The sequence below is a fragment of the Lontra canadensis genome, unplaced genomic scaffold, assembly GCF_010015895.1.
Source record: "Lontra canadensis isolate GAN:19392208 unplaced genomic scaffold, GSC_riverotter_1.0 scaffold12, whole genome shotgun sequence".
Taxonomy (NCBI): Eukaryota; Metazoa; Chordata; class Mammalia; order Carnivora; family Mustelidae; genus Lontra; species Lontra canadensis.
The window spans coordinates 17,364,763-17,386,440 of record NW_022631006.1 but is presented as its reverse complement, the minus strand read 5'-3'; the positions used below and the strand labels follow the sequence as shown (position 1 = coordinate 17,386,440).

The following is a 21,678-nucleotide window of genomic DNA, read 5'->3' as shown; positions in this document are numbered from 1 at the left end:
TTGCACAGTAACAGAGGTGAATTCAGAAGCAGGTATCTTAACTCCTAGTTCAGTGTTTTTCTTTCTTCCTTTTTTTTTTTTTTTTTAATATTAATTTGTTTAGGGGCCCCCCAGGTGGCTCAGTCAGTTAAGTGTCTGCCTTAAGCCTCTGACTTCCGCTCAGATCATGATCCAGGGGTCCTGGGATTGAGCCCAGAGTCAGGCTCCCTGCTCAGCAAGGAGTCAGCTTCTGCCTCTACCTACTGCTCCCCCTGCTCGTGCACTTTCTCTCTCTGTCTCAAATAAATCTTTTTTTTTTTTTAAGATAAATTTATTAGGGAGAGAGCAAGCATAAGCCAGAGGACAGGCAGAGGGAGAGGGAGACAAGCAGACTCCCCGCTGAGCAGAGAGCCAGATGCAGGGCTCAGTCCTGGACACTTGGGATCATGACCTGAGTGAAAATCAGGAGTCGGAGGCTTAACCTACTGAGCCACCCAGGTGCCCCCTAGTTCAGTATTCTTAAGTGAATTCTGCTTTATCCACTGACTTAGATTGTGACCAGTAATTTTTCAGATGTGCATCTGTTCTGTGGCCTAAAATAAAATTTGGCTCACAGGTGTGTGATAATGTGAAATGGGATTTTTAGTTTAGTCAGCTGTTTTGTTTACTATATTACCGGTTTTCTCTTTTTTTTTTTTCTTTTAAAGATTGATTTATTTGAGAGAGAGAGAATGAGAGAGGGCATGAGAAGGGGGAGGGTCAGAGGGAGAAGCAGACTCCCTGCCCAGCAGGGAGCCCGATGCAGGACTCCATCGTGGGACTCCAGGATCATGACCTGAGCGAAAGGCTGTTGCTTAACCAACTCAGCCACCGAGGCACCCTGTATTAGTGGTTTTCAACTTCGGCCCTCACCTCCAGAGCTGCTGACTGGTAGATCTGCGTTGGGAGGGAGGGAGTAGCTATGTGTATTTATACCATCCAACTGCACAACCAGCCAACAAACCACTGCAGGTGACGGTGAAGCATACCCAGCGCACTACAGTCTCCAGAACTGAGCAACTTAGCAGCACATATCCTCAAGTTGGAAGCACAGTAATCTATCATGAATATGATTTCCTTTTCTAGTCACTGTCTCAAAAATTCTAGGTATGGGAGATAGATGTGATATTGACAGAATATTAGATCATAAGTTGACCTTTAGGTATCACTTCATTTGATTCTTTATAGGCAAATAATTATTTAAACTCTTTAGAATACATGCTTTTGTCCTTTTGTAATTTCAAGATCCTACCCCTCCATCTATAGCTAAGGCAGCTCTTGTCTAAGGAGCTGGTGTCTTGAGGTCCTTCCAACTTATTTTATTAAATCTATTTCTGTTCTTTCATGATTCTTGTGATAACTTTGGAGTTAATTCATGGAGGAAAGTAAAAATCGTATTGAATGAATAATACAAGATTTCAAAAAAATTTTTTTTCTTGTGAAATTCTGAAATGTGGATATTGGTAGAAATTACATTTCCAGTTTAAAAATGATAGATGAGGGGCGCCTGGGTGGCTCAGTGGGTTAAAGCCTCTGCCTTCGGCTCAGGTCATGATCCCAGGGTCCTGGGATCGAGCCCTGCATCGGGCTCCCTGCTCGGCGGGGAGCCTGCTTCCTCCTCTCTCTCTGCCTACTTGTGATCTCTGTCTGTCAAATAAATAAATAAAATCTTTAAAAAAATAAAAAAATAAAAATAAAAATGATAGATGAAGAGTAGAAGTTCAGACTCTTTGAAGTTTTTTATAATTGTAGCTAATAGGCCTTTTTCAGAGCTATTCTCTTAAAGTAACACTTTATAGTAATGAAAATAGTTTCCTTTTCAGAAGGAAAAAGGGGAGTGTCTTACAAATATATATCATACTCATCCCCTTTTTTCTTTTTTTTTTTTTTAAGATTTTATTTATTTATTTGACAGAGAGAGATCACAAGTAAGCAGAGAGGCAGGCAGAGAGAGAGAGGAGGAAGCAGGCTCCCCGCCGAGCAGAGATCCTGATGCGGGGCTCGATCCCAGGACCCTGGGATCAAGATCAGAGCCGAAGGCAGAGGCTTTAACCCATTGAGCCACCCAGGTGCCCCTTGATTTTCTTTTTTTTAAGTATACATACTCTATGAGTTCATTTATATAAAGTTCAAAAACAGTTAATGTAAATAAAGTTTAATATAAAAGTTCAAATGCAGGGCCGCCGAGTGGCTCAGTCAGTTAAGCGTCTACCTCTTGATTTCAGCTCAGGTCGTGATCTCAGGGTTGTGAGATCCAAGCCCTGACTTGGGCTCTGAGCTGGGTATGGGGTCTGCTTAAGATTCTTCCTCTCCGTCAGCCCCTTCCCAATCCCACTGTCCATCTCTCTCTCTCTCAAAAAAAAAAAAAAAAAAAAGTTCGAAGGCAGAACTAATCTGATGTTAGATGTCAGAATAGAATTTGACCTTGGTCAGTGGAAAGGGCAGGAGGAGGGCTTTCAGGGTGCTGGTTATACAAGTATGTCCAATTTGTGAAAATTCTCCAAGCTGTAAACTTATTATTTGTGTACTTTCTGTATATTTTTTAGTACTTAAATGAAAAGATTTTGAAACTTAATTCCTAGATATTTAAGTTGGTTATTTTGATTTTTTTTAGTTGCTTACTGTTTTATGTAGAGAAGTGGCAGTATTTTTGTGGATTAATCTGTGTGACAACTCGAAGTCTTTTTTTAGTTCTAACAGTTTGTTGTTTCTATTGATTTTTCTAAATAATGATCATATCATCTGCAAATAATGAGTTTTACAACCTTTAGACTTCTACTTTTCTTTTTCTTACAGTCTTGGATCTCTAATACTATATTAAACAGCTGGAGTGATAAGTTGGTATAAACTGTGTTAACCAGTGGAGGCAATAGTGGGCATTTTTGCTTTGTTGGCCCTTAAAGATCGTGCATCAACAGTTTCTCTATTACTTTAATGTTTGCTGGAGGCTTTCGGCACATAAGTTTATCAGGTTAAAAAAGTTAACCTCGTTTCTAGTTTGTTATGTGTTTTTGTCATAAATAGATGTTGAATTTTGTCACCTGCTTTTTCTTTGTCGATGATGGTGCAATTTCTTGCTCTAGGTTCTTTTTCTCCTTTAGTCTGTTCATAGGGTGAATTCCTGGTTAGATTTTCAGATGTTGAATCTTCCTGAGATAAACTGTACTTGAAAACATGAGTTTTTATTTTTTAAAACACTGTTGGATTTGGTTAGACAATACAATACTTGGAACTTTTGCATCTACATTTACAAGTGAAATTAGATGATTCCTGTTTTATTCCCATGTGGTTGCAGAATAAAGAGCCTTATAAATGAGCTATGTATCTCTCACTTTTCTTTTTTTTTTAGAATAATTTGTATAAGACAGGAGTTGTTACTGGAAGTTTGATTGAACTTATCTGAAAAATTATCTAAGCTAGATTGTTTAAGAAGGGGAAATCTTTGGAGTGCCTGGGAGGCCCAGTCAGTTAAGCGTCCAGCTCTTGATTTTGGTTTAGGTGGCGATCTCAGGGTCCAGGGATCGAGCCCCAAGTGGGGCTCCACACTCACTGAGGCATTTACTTGAGGATTTCTCTCCCTTTCCCTCTGCCCCTCTGCCCGCTCATGCCCCCCGCAAAAAGTAAATAAATCTTAAAAAAAAAAAGAAAAAAGAAAAGGAAATCTTTACCAAGTCAACATATTTTAAACCTGTATTTATCTGTTCAAGACTGTTATTTCTTACACCAATTTTGGTATTTTCTGCTTTCCTAGGAAGGCCCATTTTGTCTAGATTTAATTTTTTTAGAAAATCTGTCTGTAGCTATTTGTTTTATTTTGTATTTTATTTTAATCTTTTACTGTTCAGTCTTAACTAATCTTTTTGAAGAGCCAGCTTGTGTTTTTATTACCTTTTTTCTTTATTTCATTGATACCTGCCTTTATTATTTTTCTTCCTTTTTTTTTAAGATTTTATTTATTTGACAGAGAGACACAGCAAGAGAAGGAACACAGCAGGGGGAGTGAGAGAGAAGCAGGCTTCCCACTGAGCAGAGAGCCCAATCAGGGGCTCGATCCCAGGATGCTGGGATCATGACCTGAGCCACCCAGACGCCCTGTTTTTCCTTCCTTCTTATTTCTTTGAGTTTTCTGTTACTCTTTGCCAGTTTCCTGGGTTGAAACTTGACTTTTCTATTTGTAACCCTTGCTTCCTAGGAAATATATGTAAAACTTTATTGCCTTGACCTTGTCCCACAAGTTTTTGGCATGGAGTATATACATATTATCATCCTGTTCTAAATAATTTATTTTCTTTCTGATTTTCTTTTTAACCCCAGGAATTTATTAAGCTTTAATTTTTATTGCAGTATAGTTGGAGAACACAGTCTGTAGATCCGTCCTTTGGAGATGATTGAGGCTTCCTTTATGGATTAATGTAGGGCCCATTTTTGTTTTTAGTTCTACCTGTGCCCAGAGAGTGTATATTCTGTGAGTCTAGAGTTCTGTGCCCGTTCTAATATATCATTTCCGAGCTGTATGTTAGGCATGTGCATATTTGTAATGAATATATATTTACTGTTTTTCTTTTATGTATATATAATGTCTTCTTTATATACTTATTTCTGTATATTTATATATATATATGTACATACATATATATACACTCACATACACACATATTTTTTAAACTTAAATTCTATTTTATTAGTTAAGAATCATTACCCACCTCTTTTCCAGGTCATTATTTACCTCATATCTTCTTCCATCCTTTCTTTGCAACTCTTTTTACCTCCCTGGCCCCAAGCAACCACTGATGTGCTTTCTGTCACTAGAGATTAGTTTGCATTTTCTAGAATTTATATAAATGGAGCCAAACAATAGGTGCTCTTTTGGGGGAGGAGGCGGGTCAGGATGTTTTTCCTTATGATTATTTTGAGATTAATCCCTGTTGCATGTATCAATAGTTTATTCCTTTTTTAAAGCTTGTACAGAATATTTCTATAACCATCATTAATATCATTATTTTAAACATTTCTCTAAATGCATTGCCGAATGGTAAACACATCTCTGTACTTAAACACTCATGTCATAGCAATTAGGTACCACTTTTATAAATACCATTATTACAGGTGTTTATAAACACTTCTCTGAATGCATCGTGGGAGAACAAGCACATCCATTCCCTGAAATAACGCTCTTCTCAACGTATCCTGAGCATGCAATTTTTTTAAACTTTATTTTATTGAGGATCTTTATTGATCTTTTCCTGAGGATCTTTATTACATGTGTTTTTATTTTTTTATTTATTATCATCATTAATACATGTGCTTTTATTTTTAATCAAACTGTATTTGATATATAACATTGTGTAAATTTAAGGTATACAGCATATTGATCTGACGCATTTATATATATATATTTTTTTAAGATTTTATTTATTTGACAGACAGATCACAAGTAGGCAGAGAGGCAGGCAGAGAGAGCGAGGGGGAAGCAGGCTCCCTACCGAGCAGAGAGCCCGATGCAGGGCTCGATCCTATGACCCTGGGATCAGGACCTGAGCCAAAGGCAGAGGCTTTAACCCACTCAGCCACCCAGGCACCCCACATTTATATATTCTAAGAAGATTGTCATCGTAGGGATAGTTAGCACCTCTGCTATATCCCATAACTATCATCTCTTTTTTGTGGTGGGAATAATTAAGATCTAGTCTCCTAGCAAATCTGATTATAATACAGCATTGTTGTCCATATTCACTATACCACGACTTCCATCTCCAGGACTCAATTACCTACTAGTTGCAAGTTGGTAACTTTAAACATCTCTCCTATCCCCCTACCCTGCAGCTCCTGGTAACCACCATTTTACTTTGTGTTTATGAGTTTGGCGTTTTTGGACTATACATATAAATGATATCATGCAGTGTTTCTTTCTCTGACGTATCTCAGTATAATATGCTCACGGTCCATCCATGTTGTCACAAGTGGCAGAATTTCCTTTTTCGTAACTGAAATATATATATTTCATTATATATCACATCTCTTTATCTGTTCACCCGTCATGGACACCTAGTTGTCTCCGTATCTTGGTAGTTGTGAATAACGCTGCAGTAAATGTGGGAGTGCATGTATCTCTTTGATAATCCTGTTTCGTTTCCTTTGTGTACACACCGAGAAGTGGAATTCAGGATCACGTGGTAGTTCAATTTTTAATTTTTCAGGGACCTCCGTACTGTTTTCCATGGTGACTGAACCAATTTACATTCCCACCATCAGTTCACGAGGGTTCCCTTTGTTCCACATCCTTGCCAACAGCTTGTTACCTCTTCGTGATAATAACCATTCTAATAGGTGTGAAATGATAGCTCTTTGGTTTTGACTCACATTTCCCTGTTGGCTAATGATATTGAGCATCTTTTCATGTACCCATTGGCCATTTGTATATCTTCTTTGGGAAAAAAAAACCTGTTTAGTTCCTCTGTCCATTTTTTAATTGGATTGTTTGTGTTTTGTGGTGGTGGTTGTTGTTGAGTTGTAGGACTTCTTTATATCTTTCAGATATTAATTCCTTATCAGATATGTGGTTTGCATATATTTTCTCCCATTCTGGATGTTGTCTTTCATTTTTTTGATTATTTCTTTTGCTGTGCAGAAGCTTTTTTAAAGATTTTATTTATTAGAGAGAGCAGGAGCAGGTGGGGTTGGAGAGGGGCAGAGCAAGGGGGTGAATTAGGCTCCCTGCTGAGCTAAGAGCCTGACCTGGGGCTTGATCCCAGGACCCTGGGATCATGACCTGAGCCAAAGGCAGAGCATTTAACCCACTGAGCCACCCGGCCAGCCCCACCACCTGGCACCCCCATTTTAATTCTTAAAATGTTGCTGGTGGGCAATGACTTTATTCTCTATGCAGACGCTTAATGACTGAGCCACCCAGGTGCCCCACAAAACCATTCTCTATAGAAGTTTTCATTGGAATGAAACCTTGTTCCTGTTTTGTTCTTTTCACAGCATCTCTGGAAGCTCATGGTAGAAGAGTCAGATTTACTGGGTCAGCTGAAGGTAATAGCTGTCTTTTAATTCTTTTTTTTTAAATTTATTTATTTGACAGAGATCACAAGGCAGATCGGAAGGGAAGCAGGCTCCCTGCTGAGGAGAGAGCCTGTTATGAGGCTCGATGTGGGACTCGATCCCAGGACCCTGGGATCTTGACCTGAGCCAAAGCAGAGGCTTTAACCCATTGAGCCACCCAGGCGCCCCCATCTTTTAATTCTTAAAATGATGCTGGTGGGCAGCGACTTTATTCTGTAGGCTCTCCCTGAGAGCATTGGTTGCCTGTACCCAGACTTCCAGAGTGGCCTCACATGTCCTCACCCAAGAGGGCAAATTCTCCCTAATATTACACATGTACTGTAGCACAAAGGTTTGGGTGTTTACTTTCTTCTGGCAGAACAGACTTGTGTCGCCATTGAATAAATGACACCAAAGACACACCAGTTGTCCTGCCTTGACGAGTTGGGAAGTGTGCCCCTGTGAAATGCCAAAAGCCTGTATCCTTTTGTGGGCTGGGCTCACACTGATGAGATTAGCAACTTCATGTGTAATTACAACGGTGAGCAGCTGCTTTCTAGATCACTGAACTGTAAATTGACATTCTTTCTGCAGATCATTAAAGACTTTTATCTTCTGGGACGTGGAGAACTGTTTCAGGCCTTCATTGACACAGCTCAACACATGTTAAAAACACCACCCACTGCAGTAACTGAACATGGTAATTGCCCTCTGGGCCTGAGAATTACCGGCTGACTGATGTTGTAGGGGGTTTCTTGACTGCTGCTGAATCGTTCCGTCTGTTCCACAATAAAAGCAGCCTGGTGAGTTAGAGAGCAGGGTGTCCAAAGACGGAAAGCCCTTTGGTGGGCTGCACCCTGAAGTTGCTGGGAATTGCCTCTTGATCCTTCCTGGAAGAGTAGGTATAAATCAGGTATGATGTTATCATAGTGTCGTCCTACATCTCTACGGGACAGACATAGCGCTACTTACTGCCCCTTGTTATATTCGAGTTCTTTAGGTTGCAAATGATGGAAACCTAACCTGAACCAACCTATGTAGAAAGGGGGAATTTATCTGCTCTTTCATCTGTAATTCCAGTGGGATAGTATAGCTGGGCTTCAGACAACAGAAACTAGGGACTTGAATATTGCTCGAATTTTCTTTCTTACCGTATCTTGTGTGTGCCTCTTCCATGCTCTCTGATGGCCTTCCACTCCAATTTGGAAACATGGCCAGCAATAGTTTCGAGCAAGTACCTCACAGTGTCTACTGGAGGAGCCAAATCCAGCGTCTCTGGTAGTAAATTAAAAGATTCCAGGAGGGGGTTTTGATTAGCCCAGTCCAGATCATAAACATACCCCCGCACCAAAGATGTCCGACATTAAGATACACCCTTGAAGTGTTCACCCTTGACTAATGGGAATGACAACCATTCCCATTCAGACTATGTGAGGAGAGTTGGGAAAGGATCAGAATAAAAATAAATAAATAAATAAAAATTTTAAAAAAGGAAATGGGGGGGAGACTAAGGTTTCCTTTTTTCTGACTCTATAAACAATAGATGGCCACTGTATTCACACAAGACTTTTTTCATTGCAGATATCAGAAAACTCAATTCAAACTCATGCAAAGGGGAAGAAAAATGTATTGATTCTGATAGCTGAAAAGGCCAGAGGATGAAGGTTTTAGGCAAAGTCTGATCCGGGGGCTCACATGATGCCTTCGGGACTTGGTGCCATTCCATCTTTCACCTCTGCCTTTTTTTCTCAGACAGGCCTGCTCCATATGGTAGCAAGATGGCCTCCAACCAAGCTCACATCCCACTAAATCCCAGTTTATCTAAGAAAAAAAAAAGAAAAAGAAAAACTCTACTCTGAATAGAGCCTCTGGATTGGCTTGGCTGGAGTCATGTTCATATCCCTAAACAAAATAGTGTAACAAGTTAGAGTATTACATTCCCTTGAGCATGCCTGGGTCTCCTGCCTACCCCTAGCATCAGGTATTGTCAACCCCACTGAACCACATGGCTAATACTGGGAGGGGTGATTCTCTAGGGAAAACTGGGTGCTATTATCAGCAAGAGAAGGGGGAACGCGTGCGAGACAGGTAAAAGCAGCCTGTCTCCACGCATCCCAGCATTAGTGTCAGGTGGGCTAGAGAAGTGGAAAGCCAGCAGCATCTGGGTCTGTTACGTAGCCTAGCATTCTTGTCAGCCACTGTGTTCCCCTTTGCAGATGTGAATGTGGCCTTCCAGCAGTCCGCACACAAGGTTCTGCTGGATGATGACAACCTTCTCCCTCTGTTGCACTTGACAATCGAGTATCACGGAAAGGAGCATAAAGGTTTGCTGTTCTTTCTTGCATCTTTCTGTCCTATGGGTTCATCATCTGTTCTCCCACCCGTGCTTCCACCCACCTCCACAGAAACCATTTCATTTTGGACCTTAGAAGTCACGTTGTCTGGGGACCTATTTTGTATGGGAGGAAAGGGAAATCCAGAGAGGCGAGGCAGGATTCCCAGACCATGGTTTTTTTGCCCTGCTGCTGGAATAGTCTCTGTTTATTTCTAGCCACCAGACTTTTAAGGCTGAAAAAAGAATCTGAGAGACCTCCTAAGAGAATCTCACTTGCCTTCTAATGCAAGTCCCCTTTTTGTCGCCTGTATGCTTCTGACACTATAGGCTCAAGTGATGAGCACTCTCTCATGAACGTGACTCACCTTGTCGAAGCCCTGGTTCTGAATGAGCAACATTGTCTTTTCTTAACAGATGCTGCTCAGGCAAGAGAAGGGCCTTCTCGGGAAACATCTCCCCGGGAAGCCCCTGCATCTGGCTGGGCAGCCCTCGGTCTCTCCTACAAAGTGCAGTGGCCGCTACACATTCTCTTCACCCCTGCTGTTCTGGAAAAGTGAGTATTTCTGAATTTCTCCTAGGTTAGTAAGGGTAGAAATAAACAGGAATAGAATTGTTGGGCACAGGATAACCACGCGGCTGGTGGTCGTACAGTCTGTAAGTCAGAGGTTGCAAATGCAGTTGCCTTCAGGGACTGGACAGAAAAGCTTAGCAAGTGAAGCTGCGGACACGAGGCCGTGGGGGTTGCTGAGTGCTGGGTGCTGGGATGAATGGAAGTGTCAGACCCTCAAACTACCAGTGTGGTGGTGGCGTGTGTGTTTATTGTTAAGATTTTATGTTTTAAGCAATCTCTGTACCCAGTGTGGGGCTTGAAATTACAGTCCCGAGATCCGGAGTCGCAGGCTCCACTGATGGAGCCGGCCAGGTGCCCGTTGTCATGTTTTAAGTCGCACAATCAGCAGTTTACACACTGTCTGTGGCCTCTGGAAGATGTAGTCTTGAGCACCTTATGAAGAATCTGGCCCTTGCCAATTCCATCAGACTAGCAAGTTTCCTCCCTAAAACTTGTGTAATTTTTTGTTGATCTACTTGGGAAGACTTTCCAATCCCAGATGTTTGCTGTGGACTTGAGCCACTGCAGAGGAGCTCGCCTTCTTACCCCCAGGGAGAGTCAGTGGGGATGGCTAAGCTGGGATGGAATATGGGAGCGGGACCAGTGTGGTAAGAAGCTCTGGGATCAGCTTTGTTCTTTATCCTGAGAGCCTGCCAGGTGCTGTTGCTCAGTTCCATCAGGACCTCCTGTCCCTGAGGCAGGAAACCAGAGCTCTAGGGGAAGGGAGGTGGAGAAGCAGGCTTGGCTAGTGGTCACCTGTGGAATCCGTCCCCACACTTATACAGATCTCTCAAATCCTGTCCTGGCCCGGGCTGTGGCTGGAGGACAGTAGCTTTTGTGCTCAGGCCAGAGAAATGGAGATAAAGGGAAATGATGACCAAAAAGGCCTCTCTTCCACCCTCTGCTCCTGTTCCCAGTCCTCTCTACCTTTCTGAGTAGAGAAGCTTAGGGTATGAGAGCCTAGGCATGATCTGGAGAAGACAAGGCTGGTCCCAGGAGTTTGGGGGCAGGTTCAGGGCCCACAGCCCAACGAGGGAAGCTGCTCCTTGTCCTTGAGCCTTCACCACTCCCAGTGTCCCACAGGCAAACACGTACATCCTCACTTGATAAGCTCTGAACACCCTTGAAAAAATCAATCTCTGATGTAGTTTTAAAAACTTTTTATTATGGGAATTTCCAAACATAAACAAAAGCATGGACCATAATGGCCCCCACGTATACATGATCCAGCTGCACCGTCTGTCAGCGTCACCTGTTCCGTCTCTTGTTTTAGCGAGAGCCTTAGACAGCAAAGCCCAGGCGTGTTGTTTGACTCCATCAATGTGCGATGCAGAGCCAGTATGTTGTCAGTGTAACTACAGCGCAGTTACCACAGCCAGTAAAATTAACAATGAGTCCTTATCTGATATCTGGTACAGATTGAAACTTTCCCAGTTATCCAAAAATGTCTTGTTATGTTTCGGTTTGTTCAAATCCGAATCCAAACAAAGTGTACTATTTTTACTAGGTTGTTCCATTAGAAATAGATTATCTTAAAAACCAAATCATATTGGTTTCTGCAAGTCTGCCTACGAACAAGTAAATATATCCAGTTTCACTAGGAATCAGCTGTTCTTCCCATGTGTGTCCTCAGCGTGGGGCTCAGCATGAGGCAGCTAGGTCCTGAGCTTGCCGTGAGGGAGGAGCTAGGGAGCCCTTAATTGCATTCTCTTCTTTGGGACAGAAAATTCGATTAACTGAAATCCTTGCCTACTAACACATTGTTATTATTGGGCCACACAAGACCCTCCTGCCTTCCTTTCACATACACTGTAAAAGCACTCCTCAGCACAGAAACTGGAATACCAACAGTAACGGTCTTTCTTAGTCTCCCTCCCTTGGCTCCCCCTCTCCCACAGTCCCGTTTTCTGTCCTTTTAATATTTAGTTCTATAACATCAATATATATTCCCTCAAAGTATGTTTTTTTCCTACCCACTTATTTTAAGCTTTATTGAATAAAAGTATAAAAGGCTCTATGTACTCTGAGATTTACCTTTTTTATTCAGAATCCTACTGCTAGGAGTCCTCTTGGGCTGTGCTGCTGAAGCACGTTCATTTTGACAGCTATGTAATATTCCACCATCTCAGTGAGCCACAGTCCATTCGGCCACAGCTCTAGCCGTTCTCCTTGCCTCCCTTGCCTCTCAGGGAACGGGTGGCAGGCCCAGAGTCCTAGGGTCTGTCATGCAGGTGAGGTGGGTAATGAAGTTTTATTCCTGAAGAGCCTGACATTTCTGTCGCAGGTATAATGTCGTCTTCAAGTACTTACTGAGCGTGCGCCGGGTGCAGGCCGAGCTGCAGCACTGCTGGGCCCTCCAGATGCAGCGCAAGCACCTCAAGTCCAACCAGACAGACGCTGTCAAGTGGCGCCTGAGAAATCACATGGCCTTCTTGGTGGATAATCTTCAGTACTATCTCCAGGTCCGGGCCCAGGGCTGTCTAGAGGAAGGGCGACCAAAGTCTGGGAGGTGGACAGGGTTGACTCAAGAGGGACTGCAACCCTGCAGTGGTTGAAATGTTGAGGGTTGAGAAAAGGCACAGATTTTATCACTGGGCAGGGCTTCTTGGTGGCATTTTAGAAGAAAGTGGAAATAAAGGGAAGGAGACTGAGTCTAGGGTTCTTGTCAGCAGTGCAGTATTTGATTCTTGTTGATCTGACCCTCATGTTTAGAGTTGGCTAGAACGTCAGTTGGTGGAGGGGATGTGGCATGAGGCGAGGCGATCTGCCAGAACTTTGGAGCTTCTTAGGCATTAGACAGGTAACTTTGTAGAAAGCTAAGCAACGCAAAGGGGTCTTTGGTCAGCTTTAAAGTGGCTTGAATAGGAGGGAGACTTTCTCTTTCATACTGTCAGGCATCTTAATGTCCTTGAGTGCTTAGAAGGTGCTGGGTCCTGAAAGTACCTGTGTCCCTGCCCATCACAGGTGGACGTGCTGGAGTCTCAGTTCTCACAGCTTCTGCATCAGATCAACTCCACCCGTGACTTTGAAAGCATCCGATTGGCTCATGACCATTTCCTCAGCAATCTGCTGGCTCAGTCCTTTATCTTGTTGAAACCTGTAAGTAGGCCTGTTGGTTTCCTCAGACTACTTCTCGCCTGACTGTTCCCTTAGATCCTGAGTTGCCAGGATACTAACTATCATTAAACAATTGCTGAGTCTCCACTTTCAGACCCTTTTAACAACTTAAAGCAAAACTAAAAGGGAATGTTAAAAGGGAACTTAAATGTCTTTGAATTTCTGAAATATTGTATCCTGGGGATGTGGTGAGCAGCTACAGAAGATAGAGTATGTGCTGAAAGGATTTAATTTAAAAAAAACCTGACACCACAGAAAGACTAACAAAAGCACATACAGTACTTTCTTAGCAATCTTTTGGGCCAGGATGCACAAGTTCCAAGTTGTTTTCACAGCCAAGAGGAGTAGTGTCTCCCTGCCCGTGTGTGTGTATTACCCTCAACCTTGGCTACACATGGGAATCACCTGGAAGCTTTAAAAATCTGGGACCCTGAACACTTAAATTAGAATCTCTGGAGTGAAACCCAGGGCCTCGTGGTTTTTGTTGTTGTTGTTTTTGTTTGTTTGTTTTAATTTATTTGACAGAGATCACAAGTAGGCAGAGAGGCAGGCAGAGAGAGAGGAAGAAGCAGGCTCCCCGCTGAGCAGAGAGCCCGATGCGGGGCTCGATCCCAGGATCCTGGGATCATGACCAGAGCTGAAGGCAGAGGCTTTAACCCACTGAGCCACCCAGGTGCCCCCTGGTGGGTTTTTTTTTTTAAAGTTCAACATGCATGCCAATTCCAGAATAGAAAGCGGGAAGGCTGAAATAACCCCTCATAGATTCTCTGATTATATGGGCTACATAGATTACACTTCATCTCTGATGTCAGCCAGCTCTTCTCCCTCCGTTCTGCCACACCACAAGCACTGCAGACTTCTCTTTTGTTCCTATTCTAAGCTTTTTTTGGCTGCACTAAGGGAGAGCAGGTTACACAGATGCCACTCCCAATGGCTCTTTCTGTGAACTGACAACACCGAAAGCCACTGGGACAGGCAGACTGTCCTCAAATGGCAGGAGTGCATCCTTGGGAAAAGGAGAAGATGAGAGCAGGTGGTCACCATTAAATATTTATTGAGTGCTTACTGTGTGCAAGGCACTGGGGATACAAAGAGGTATAAGTCATGGCTCTGCCCTTAAGGAGCTCACAATCTAGTTGGAGAAACAGAACATACATACATACATACATAAACCAGTAACAACACAGGCGGCCTGAACAGGGGCCAAGAGAACAGTATAGATAATAGAAGCAGGGGTCACTAAAGGCTACATGGGGAAAGGAGTGTTCCACCGAGAAGGCAGAATGTGAAGCGGCTTCAAGGAGAGGATCCTGGGTATAGGGACCAACAGTGAAAGCAAAGCTCAGGGCAGGAGCACACTGGGTGGGCCCAAGAAATGATGACTAGTGTGATGTGGCTACAGTGGAAGGCTTGTGCAGGGGTGACTAAGAGAATAAGAGCATCTTCGCAGGAAGGGAAGAGTTTGGTTTCCACTTGTTGCATTTTGAGGGGCCAGCAGGACTGACACGTGACATTGTCTCTCCTGAGGTCAAAGAGTGGGAATAAGATAGCTCTTAGACTGTTTTCCCAGATCTTTTAATATCCTACATGTATCTTCCTTCTTTTCCTAATACCAACCGTTTCCTGGGTAGGTGTTTCACTGCCTGAACGAAATCCTAGATCTCTGTCACGGCTTTTGCTCGCTGGTCAGTCAGAACCTGGGCCCGCTGGATGAACGTGGGGCTGCCCAGCTGGGCATCCTGGTGAAGGTGAGTCTGCCTGGCTGTTGGCCGTATGCAGCCCTGTCCAGAGGGTGGAGGAGGTTTTGCCAGTGGGGAATCACCATCTTTTCCTCAGAGTCAATAAAGCATTTCCCCCAATACATACATACACACAGAAATAACAAGATACAAAGATTAAAATGTTGGTATCAGTTCATTCTGAAGCAGCTAATTATGTGCCATCATCTCAGCGTTCAAAAATAGTTCAGCTGTGAATAGTTTCTTCAGCCCACAAACATGCACTGGCTTTGTTCTCACATTCTCCTATCCAACCTCCTTACTTCCTTGAACGAACTCTGCTTCACTGGGATTTTAATTATCTTTAACAAAAAGCCGCCGGCTCTCCCCAGCCCCAGTATACAACAGAATACATTAATTTGAAAGCGGATGCTAACTTCCTACTGAGCATGGGAATGTACTTTCACAGAAAGTCATGCTATCTGTGGACTCCGTCCTAAGAAGACCTTTTAGGAGCTAAGAGAATCGAGGCTGTGGGAAGGCCAGCTGGTGCTGTAGAATTTTGAGGAAGAGTTTTTCAAGGAGCTCCCCCGCTCCCACCTCACTCCACATGGACAGTTGGTGAGTCTGAGAGGAGTGACAGCCTGGTTCTTTCTCCCTTTCAGGGCTTCAGCCGCCAGTCTTCACTGCTATTCAAGATTCTCTCCAGTGTTCGGAACCATCAGATCAACTCAGATTTGGCTCAACTACTCTTACGACTAGATTATAACAAATATTACACCCAAGCCGGTGGAACTCTGGGCAGGTACGAACAAGCCTTGGGGAAGTTTGTGGATGCTGTGTGTGTGACTTTTGAACAATTTATAATTCCAGAGCTAAGAGACGTTAGCCATCGTCTTGTCTAAATGGCCTCATTTTATAAACAAGGAAACTAAGGCTGAGATAAAGGGCTGTGTCTGATCATCTTTATTTATATTAATGAAGCTTCTAGTAAAAGCCACCATCATAGTGAAATACTAAAACTCCTGATGCTGAGATGGGTTTTTAGATCTCAGCTGGGCAGGAAGAACGAACTGGGAAGTGGAGTGGCTGTAGCTGGTTCCCAGTTCGGACATTAACCAGCTCTGCAGCGCCGGGCACGCTGCCTCCCTGGCTTCTAGTACCCAGCTTCCATGCATGGGAAAGGTGATTACCCCTTCAAGTTCTTAGCTTTTTAATCCAACATTCAGTGGAACCAGCACCAAGATTCAGTGGTGGTTGGCTTTTCTCAGAGGTCTCTCCTATTTTTAAAAAGCATTTTATTGTTCTCCTTTTTGTTTCTCAAATGTCCTCAAGCAGATTTTTCCTAAGTGATTTTAAGCAGAAATGTCCAAGAAACACTGTTTTAGAAGATGACATTAGGTAGATTACAGGCTGTCCTGATTACTCTTTCTTTGAAGAAAATCTTGGGAAAGCATATTTGATGAGGTTCTTTTTTTCTTTTATAGTTTTGGGATGTGAAAATAACTGGTTCACAAACCAGCAGTCTCTCACTGCGTTCCCACATCAGTGACAGAAAATTCAAAACATCCCACTCTCCAGCCGCTCTGCAAATGCCTGCCATCTACTGAGGGCCCTACCTTTCCTCCTAGAAGCTACTACTATTGAACATTCATGGGTACAAATCCTTCCCGTGTGGAACAGTCTACCCCATCTTAAGGGAGTTCTTAACTCACCCACCATGGAAGACATGTGCCAGCTCTCCCTCTGCTGACCTTGCAAGATCCATTACATGGAGAACATCTGTCAGACACGTCCATTTGTTGAGCACCTACTATGCGCCTAGGTACTGTTCAAGCTGCGAGAGACAGCAGTAAGTAATAACTTCCAATTATTTCAGACTGGAAAAAGGGCAATTCTAGCTATTGATGACGTGTTTAATTATTCCTATTTTAACAAAGAAAAGGAGTCCTTATGAAAAAGCCTGAGGTCAAATTTCTAGGTTCCAAATATTGAAAACTGCGAGTCTTATTATCCCCTCTTGGAAAAACCACAAAAGTTAAGGTTCCCCTAATCTGGCCCAACCATTACTGTAATTATTAATGTTCATATTGGTGTGAACAAAAATAAATGTTTATTGAACAACTCCCTCTATAATGAAAAAGAATGAAGCATTCCAGCCTCAGTCTGTAGCCAGTGATTCTGGTCCTTCTCTACCACATACTGTATCCTATTTCCTACACTGTGTGCTGAAGGTAACCCTTTCCACTGCTGTCCGTGGAGAAGTTAGCAAACTCTGGCCCACCACCTGTTTTTGTAAATGAAATTTTACTGGAACCCAGCCACACTCATTTACCTGTTGTCTGTGATTGCTTTCATGCTGTCATGGCAAAGGTTTTGTGACCCGTCAAATGGCCCAGAAGGCCTAAAATATTTACTATCAGGGAAAACTTTTTAACTCCTGCTTCAGAGAATGACAGGACATCAACAGGGATGCTGCTAGGGGTAGGAAAGGAATAGCTTCTAGGAACCATGACAGCAATAACAGTTATAAAATTGGACCTCTGGCCAGAGCTGCTAACATTTCCAAGTGTTGTCCCTGCGTTTCTCATGTTTATCCTTGCAGAAAGTCATCCCATCAGGCTTATAGTCACTGCCCTTTCACAGCAATTGGTGCTTTTTCCTTTTTAGTTCTCAGAGTACAGTACCCACAGGTCAGCTGTCCGTGAGCTCGGCTCTAAGATGATTTTTTTTAAGTAACAGGAGATGCCCAACTCTATTTAACTTTGCTCCATCTATTGATTTGGGCCTACTGTAAAATCAGGTTTTTTTTTTGAAAGTCGAATTTTAGCCCAGAATAACCTTTTGACAAAGATACCACAGAAAATTTTAAAAATTTCACTTATTTACCTTGGCTAGCTGTCCTCCTACTATGAACAAGCCTACTGAAAACCGCAGAAGGTACTGGGTTTGTCTTGCTTTTTGTTCTGCAATTAAGTTCAAAGAAATGGATGAAGAAATCCCAGTTACTACAACCAAAGAGATTCAACATTTATTTTATCATAAAAGTCCAGCAAATAAAACTATATACAAGATCCATGCAAAGAATCCAGTTACACACAAGACACATTTAAAACCCGGTTAAAACACAATCTCCACAACATCAGGGAATAAAATCAATGAGACGAAGTATCCTTAGTGAGAAACATAATCGTGTTTATATTTTGGATGCTGCTTGAATCCAATTCTCTCCCCAACAATGAGGCACTGGATCACCCACTCCTGTGACACCACAGGCAGCTGCAATGCTTCCGCACACTTCAGCACCGAGGCCGGGCATGAGGGATCCGTCACCACCACGTCAAATACCCCTAACGCAATATCTGCAGAAGCAGGGGAAGGTGAGGGAAGAAAGGAGACTGGATTTAGCCTTCCGTGGAAAAAGACATGCTTCCTAGCCAGTGCGTAGCACTGCGCCCGAACTCAAGCTTTTCATGTCAGTGTTACTGATCACAACCCAAAGTGAAAAGTCACCATCATTAGATGCTAACCTTATAGGCATGTTTATCAGTACAGCACTGGACAGCAGCAGAAGCATCAACAATCCAGGGCCTCACTCCTAGTGGCTTACCTCTTGAGGGTGGTACCTTTCTTCTCTCAGAAACATGGATGATAAGGTCAGCCAGTCAGACCACAAGGCCGAGCACCCCCGGGTCTGAGGCCCTCCTTAGAGCAGTACCACCACACACACTCTGCAGGGACGCACCTTTGTTATGGGCACTTGAATGGTGCTGCTTCACAGAGGCTGCCCCCCCAGTCATGAGGATCTCAGACCAGAGCTCCAGGAAGTTCTGCTGTTGGTCTGACACCAAGAGTACCTTCAGATTGTGGAAAGGGTTTTCGCGGGGTTGCCTATGAAGGAGTCAGACACAGCATCTTAGAACTGGAAAAGACCTTAGCATGACAGATTACTTCCAACAAGAGCCCTTCTGCCAAAGGACTTGGGACCATGTGAATGTTTCCCAAAGTCCTGCATTAGGATACCACTCTCCTTCTCTCCTGTGAATCATGTATTTTCTGGAATCCTGGCATTCTAATTCAGCCCTTCTGCTGTCCAGATCCATCCTGGGGCTGAGAATAAAATGCCTTGCTTAAAACTTAGTCCCCTAACCTTAGAGGTCAAGAATACTGAACCTACATGGATCCTCACATATTTTCAAAAGGTCCTTAACCAGGATACATCAGGAACATAAATTAGATGAACTGATGAAAAGAACTCACTGAAATTCTCTAATTTATCCTATGACAATTATAGTTTCTACAAATACACTCTCACCTAGATTCTCCCCCCTCCAAAAGCTTGCTGTCTTCCTGCCTACCATCCTAGATGGGCTCTCAAATACTCACCAATCCAGAATTCTTTGCTCCTCAAGGCTGTACCCAGCAGGCAGCAAATAATTACGGTAATTCTGGAGCTGGTTGGCATGGCAACTATCATGGACCCAGACATGAGACACACAAGGAATCCCACTGGCAAGGCACAGGAAATACTTCCGGGTTCGACAGTGCTGATCCGCAATTAGGAGACACTGGTAGGCTGTGTTACACTGGAAGAAAAGGAACAGAACCAATAGGTCTGGTGACTTCTACAGAAAGCCCCTGAATAGCAGCCCTGAGTTCCAGAGAACAGATCTGAACACTTCCAAATACTACCCAAAATAGGGTTGAGCCTATCCTTCTGCCCAACACTTCCTCTCTCAATGAAAGGCCCAAGGCACTGCCCTAGATACTCTCCCTGCCTCACCTGCAGGTTTTTCTGGGGGCCTAAACCCTCAAGGGACAACCCAAGCCCAGGTAGTCAATCTTCCAGGCTGAGAATCAACAACACTATAATGGGGATTTCTATTAAACACAGTTTTAATCTGCTTTTGTCCCAGAAACAGAACCACAGCCTTTAACAAATAAGGGTTCCAACTTTTCTTCTTTACATAAAAGTAAAAATTTTACTTCATGCAAAACCTTGTAGCAGTTTCCCAGTTCCTGAACTGTGGAAAGGGTTTTCATGGGGTTGCCTATGACACCCATCCCCTCCTCTCAGGTTCTTCTCATCATTGACCCACCCGGGAAGCTACACAAAGAAACTCCTCACCTGGGCTTCATTGAAGTCTTCAAGGATATAGCCAGCTCCTGCTCGAAGCTGGGATTCTGTATACTGCTTGTTGAAAGGAGGAATTTCTAAAAATTCTATTTAAAAAAAACAAAAACAAAAAACCAAGATCATAATTACTAGTTGGTATCTTATTCGCTACTTTAAGACTGCTTCTTACTGCCTCCTTTCACACTTCCCCCACTATCTCTATAGCACTATATCCCAAAGACGGATCAAGGGCTTTCCCATGGGTCAGAAAGAGCTCTGTCATGAGGACTACAAAATGCTGCCAAAAGAAGGGACAAGAGCAGAAGGGGTAGGGAAGATGAGAAATGCGGTAGGTCCTGGACCTAAAAAACATCAAAGGTTTGTGTACTGAGTCATAGGGCTGTTAACAAGGATGGACACACAACCAGTTCCCATGGAGGGTATTCCAATATGAGTAACCCTTACCATCAAGAAGCTGTCCTTTATGCCTACCCTCAATCTCTCCTGCAAACTAAGCCCATTTCCTCTAATTCTGCCTGCTTGTGGAGATAAAGAATAGCTGATTCACACTTTTTCTAACACAGCCTTCAAATTCCCCCTTCATCAGCAGTTTTACCCTCTATACACTAAAACTGTGATGAACCAGAAAGCTCAAAGAAAGTAGGGTTTCTAAAATGTAACTGATTAAGTGAAGGTTAGCCAGAAAAATCCTATTTCAACCTTTTTATTGAAAACTATCTACCTTTGATGATCTTGAAGTACCTCAGGACACTGAACATCAATGACTGCATTACAGTCTTGAGGGTGAAGTAGAAGTTATGAGAGATGAGGCTGAAGCTGTAAGGACCCTAGGCAATTAGAAATTGCTTCTTTTGACCAAATATCTGCTCCTCTCATATATAAATAACACATTAAAAAAAGAAAAGAAAAAAGCAAGACATTAGAGATTTTAGTTAATTAAGATTTCTGAGAAATTAAGTTCTAATGAACTTATCACAAATAAAAAACCCAACCAAATTCATTAAGAGTTCAGAGCCAGGACCACTTCCCATCCCCCTCATGCCCAGTGGTAAATACTGGCAGAGCAGACCCCTTGAGGCCGGCCCTGTACTGCCCTCCTTGCCTGCTGGAGCCGCCCAGAGTGCTGGTGCCCCACAGTCAGGACTCTACACCTCCGGGAAGGTCTGACTGGCTGGCCCATTCACCTTCATTGCTCTTTTCTTGACTAAGCATTCTCCATGTTCCTCTTAAAATGAGAGCTCAAACTGGAAACTCTAAATGGTTGTAAACAACTCAGAATATAGCAGGACTATTGCTCAGGCTTGTCACTGCATCCTGTTGATCTATCTCAATACACCTCGTCACAATTTTTAGTACCAACACTCTACTGCTGAGTCACTGCCAAGGCCTCGCGTGGTCCTTTCTTTTTCCCAAGACTTCTATGTTACATCTGCTTAATCCAGGTCTGTTTCTAGCCCTGACCTCTTTGGTTTTAATCGCCAATTATGTTCCTTGCATCTGTGTAATCAGACATTATCCCACCTAGGCAGCAGTAGTCTACTCTACTTTTTCTCATTTTGGATTTAAATTTTCTTTATTTGCGACTTATGACTGGCCCTGCCCCACCAGAGGCTAAAATGAACAGGTTTTTAATTCCATCATCTAAAGGATGAAGGTACTAAATGAACCCAACTCGAGAGTCAAATCCCCATGGCTGATG

The 21,678-nt window shown here is 43.0% G+C and overlaps 2 protein-coding genes across 11 annotated transcripts in view; one reads left to right on the top strand and one right to left on the bottom strand.

The window, feature by feature from the left end:
* TUBGCP4 (tubulin gamma complex associated protein 4) overlaps positions 1-16,970 on the top strand; it is a 37,335-nt gene extending 20,365 nt beyond the window's left edge. For 5 of the 6 annotated variants that reach the window (XM_032856688.1, XM_032856691.1, XM_032856690.1 and 2 more), the window contains 9 exons: positions 7,003-7,053; positions 7,657-7,762; positions 9,279-9,386; positions 9,812-9,950; positions 12,292-12,469; positions 12,972-13,106; positions 14,756-14,872; positions 15,508-15,647; positions 16,330-16,970. In XM_032856688.1, coding sequence (XP_032712579.1) covers positions 7,003-7,053; positions 7,657-7,762; positions 9,279-9,386; positions 9,812-9,950; positions 12,292-12,469; positions 12,972-13,106; positions 14,756-14,872; positions 15,508-15,647; positions 16,330-16,342 — 987 coding nt within the window. In that variant the 3' untranslated portion in view covers positions 16,343-16,970. Of the gene's footprint in view, positions 1-7,002; positions 7,054-7,656; positions 7,763-9,278; positions 9,387-9,811; positions 9,951-12,291; positions 12,470-12,971; positions 13,107-14,755; positions 15,484-15,507; positions 15,648-16,329 lie in introns of those variants that run through there. The other variant, XM_032856685.1, reaches the window with a different exon arrangement.
* An 877-nt stretch (positions 16,971-17,847) lies between these two features.
* TP53BP1 (tumor protein p53 binding protein 1) overlaps positions 17,848-21,678 on the bottom strand; it is a 73,680-nt gene continuing 69,849 nt past the window's right edge. For all 5 annotated transcript variants that reach the window (XM_032856650.1, XM_032856648.1, XM_032856649.1 and 2 more), the window contains 4 exons: positions 19,971-20,065; positions 19,229-19,428; positions 18,588-18,733; positions 17,848-18,204 (listed from right to left, as the gene is read on the bottom strand). In XM_032856650.1, coding sequence (XP_032712541.1) covers positions 18,017-18,204; positions 18,588-18,733; positions 19,229-19,428; positions 19,971-20,065 — 629 coding nt within the window. In that variant the 3' untranslated portion in view covers positions 17,848-18,016. The remainder of the gene's footprint in view (positions 18,205-18,587; positions 18,734-19,228; positions 19,429-19,970; positions 20,066-21,678) is intronic.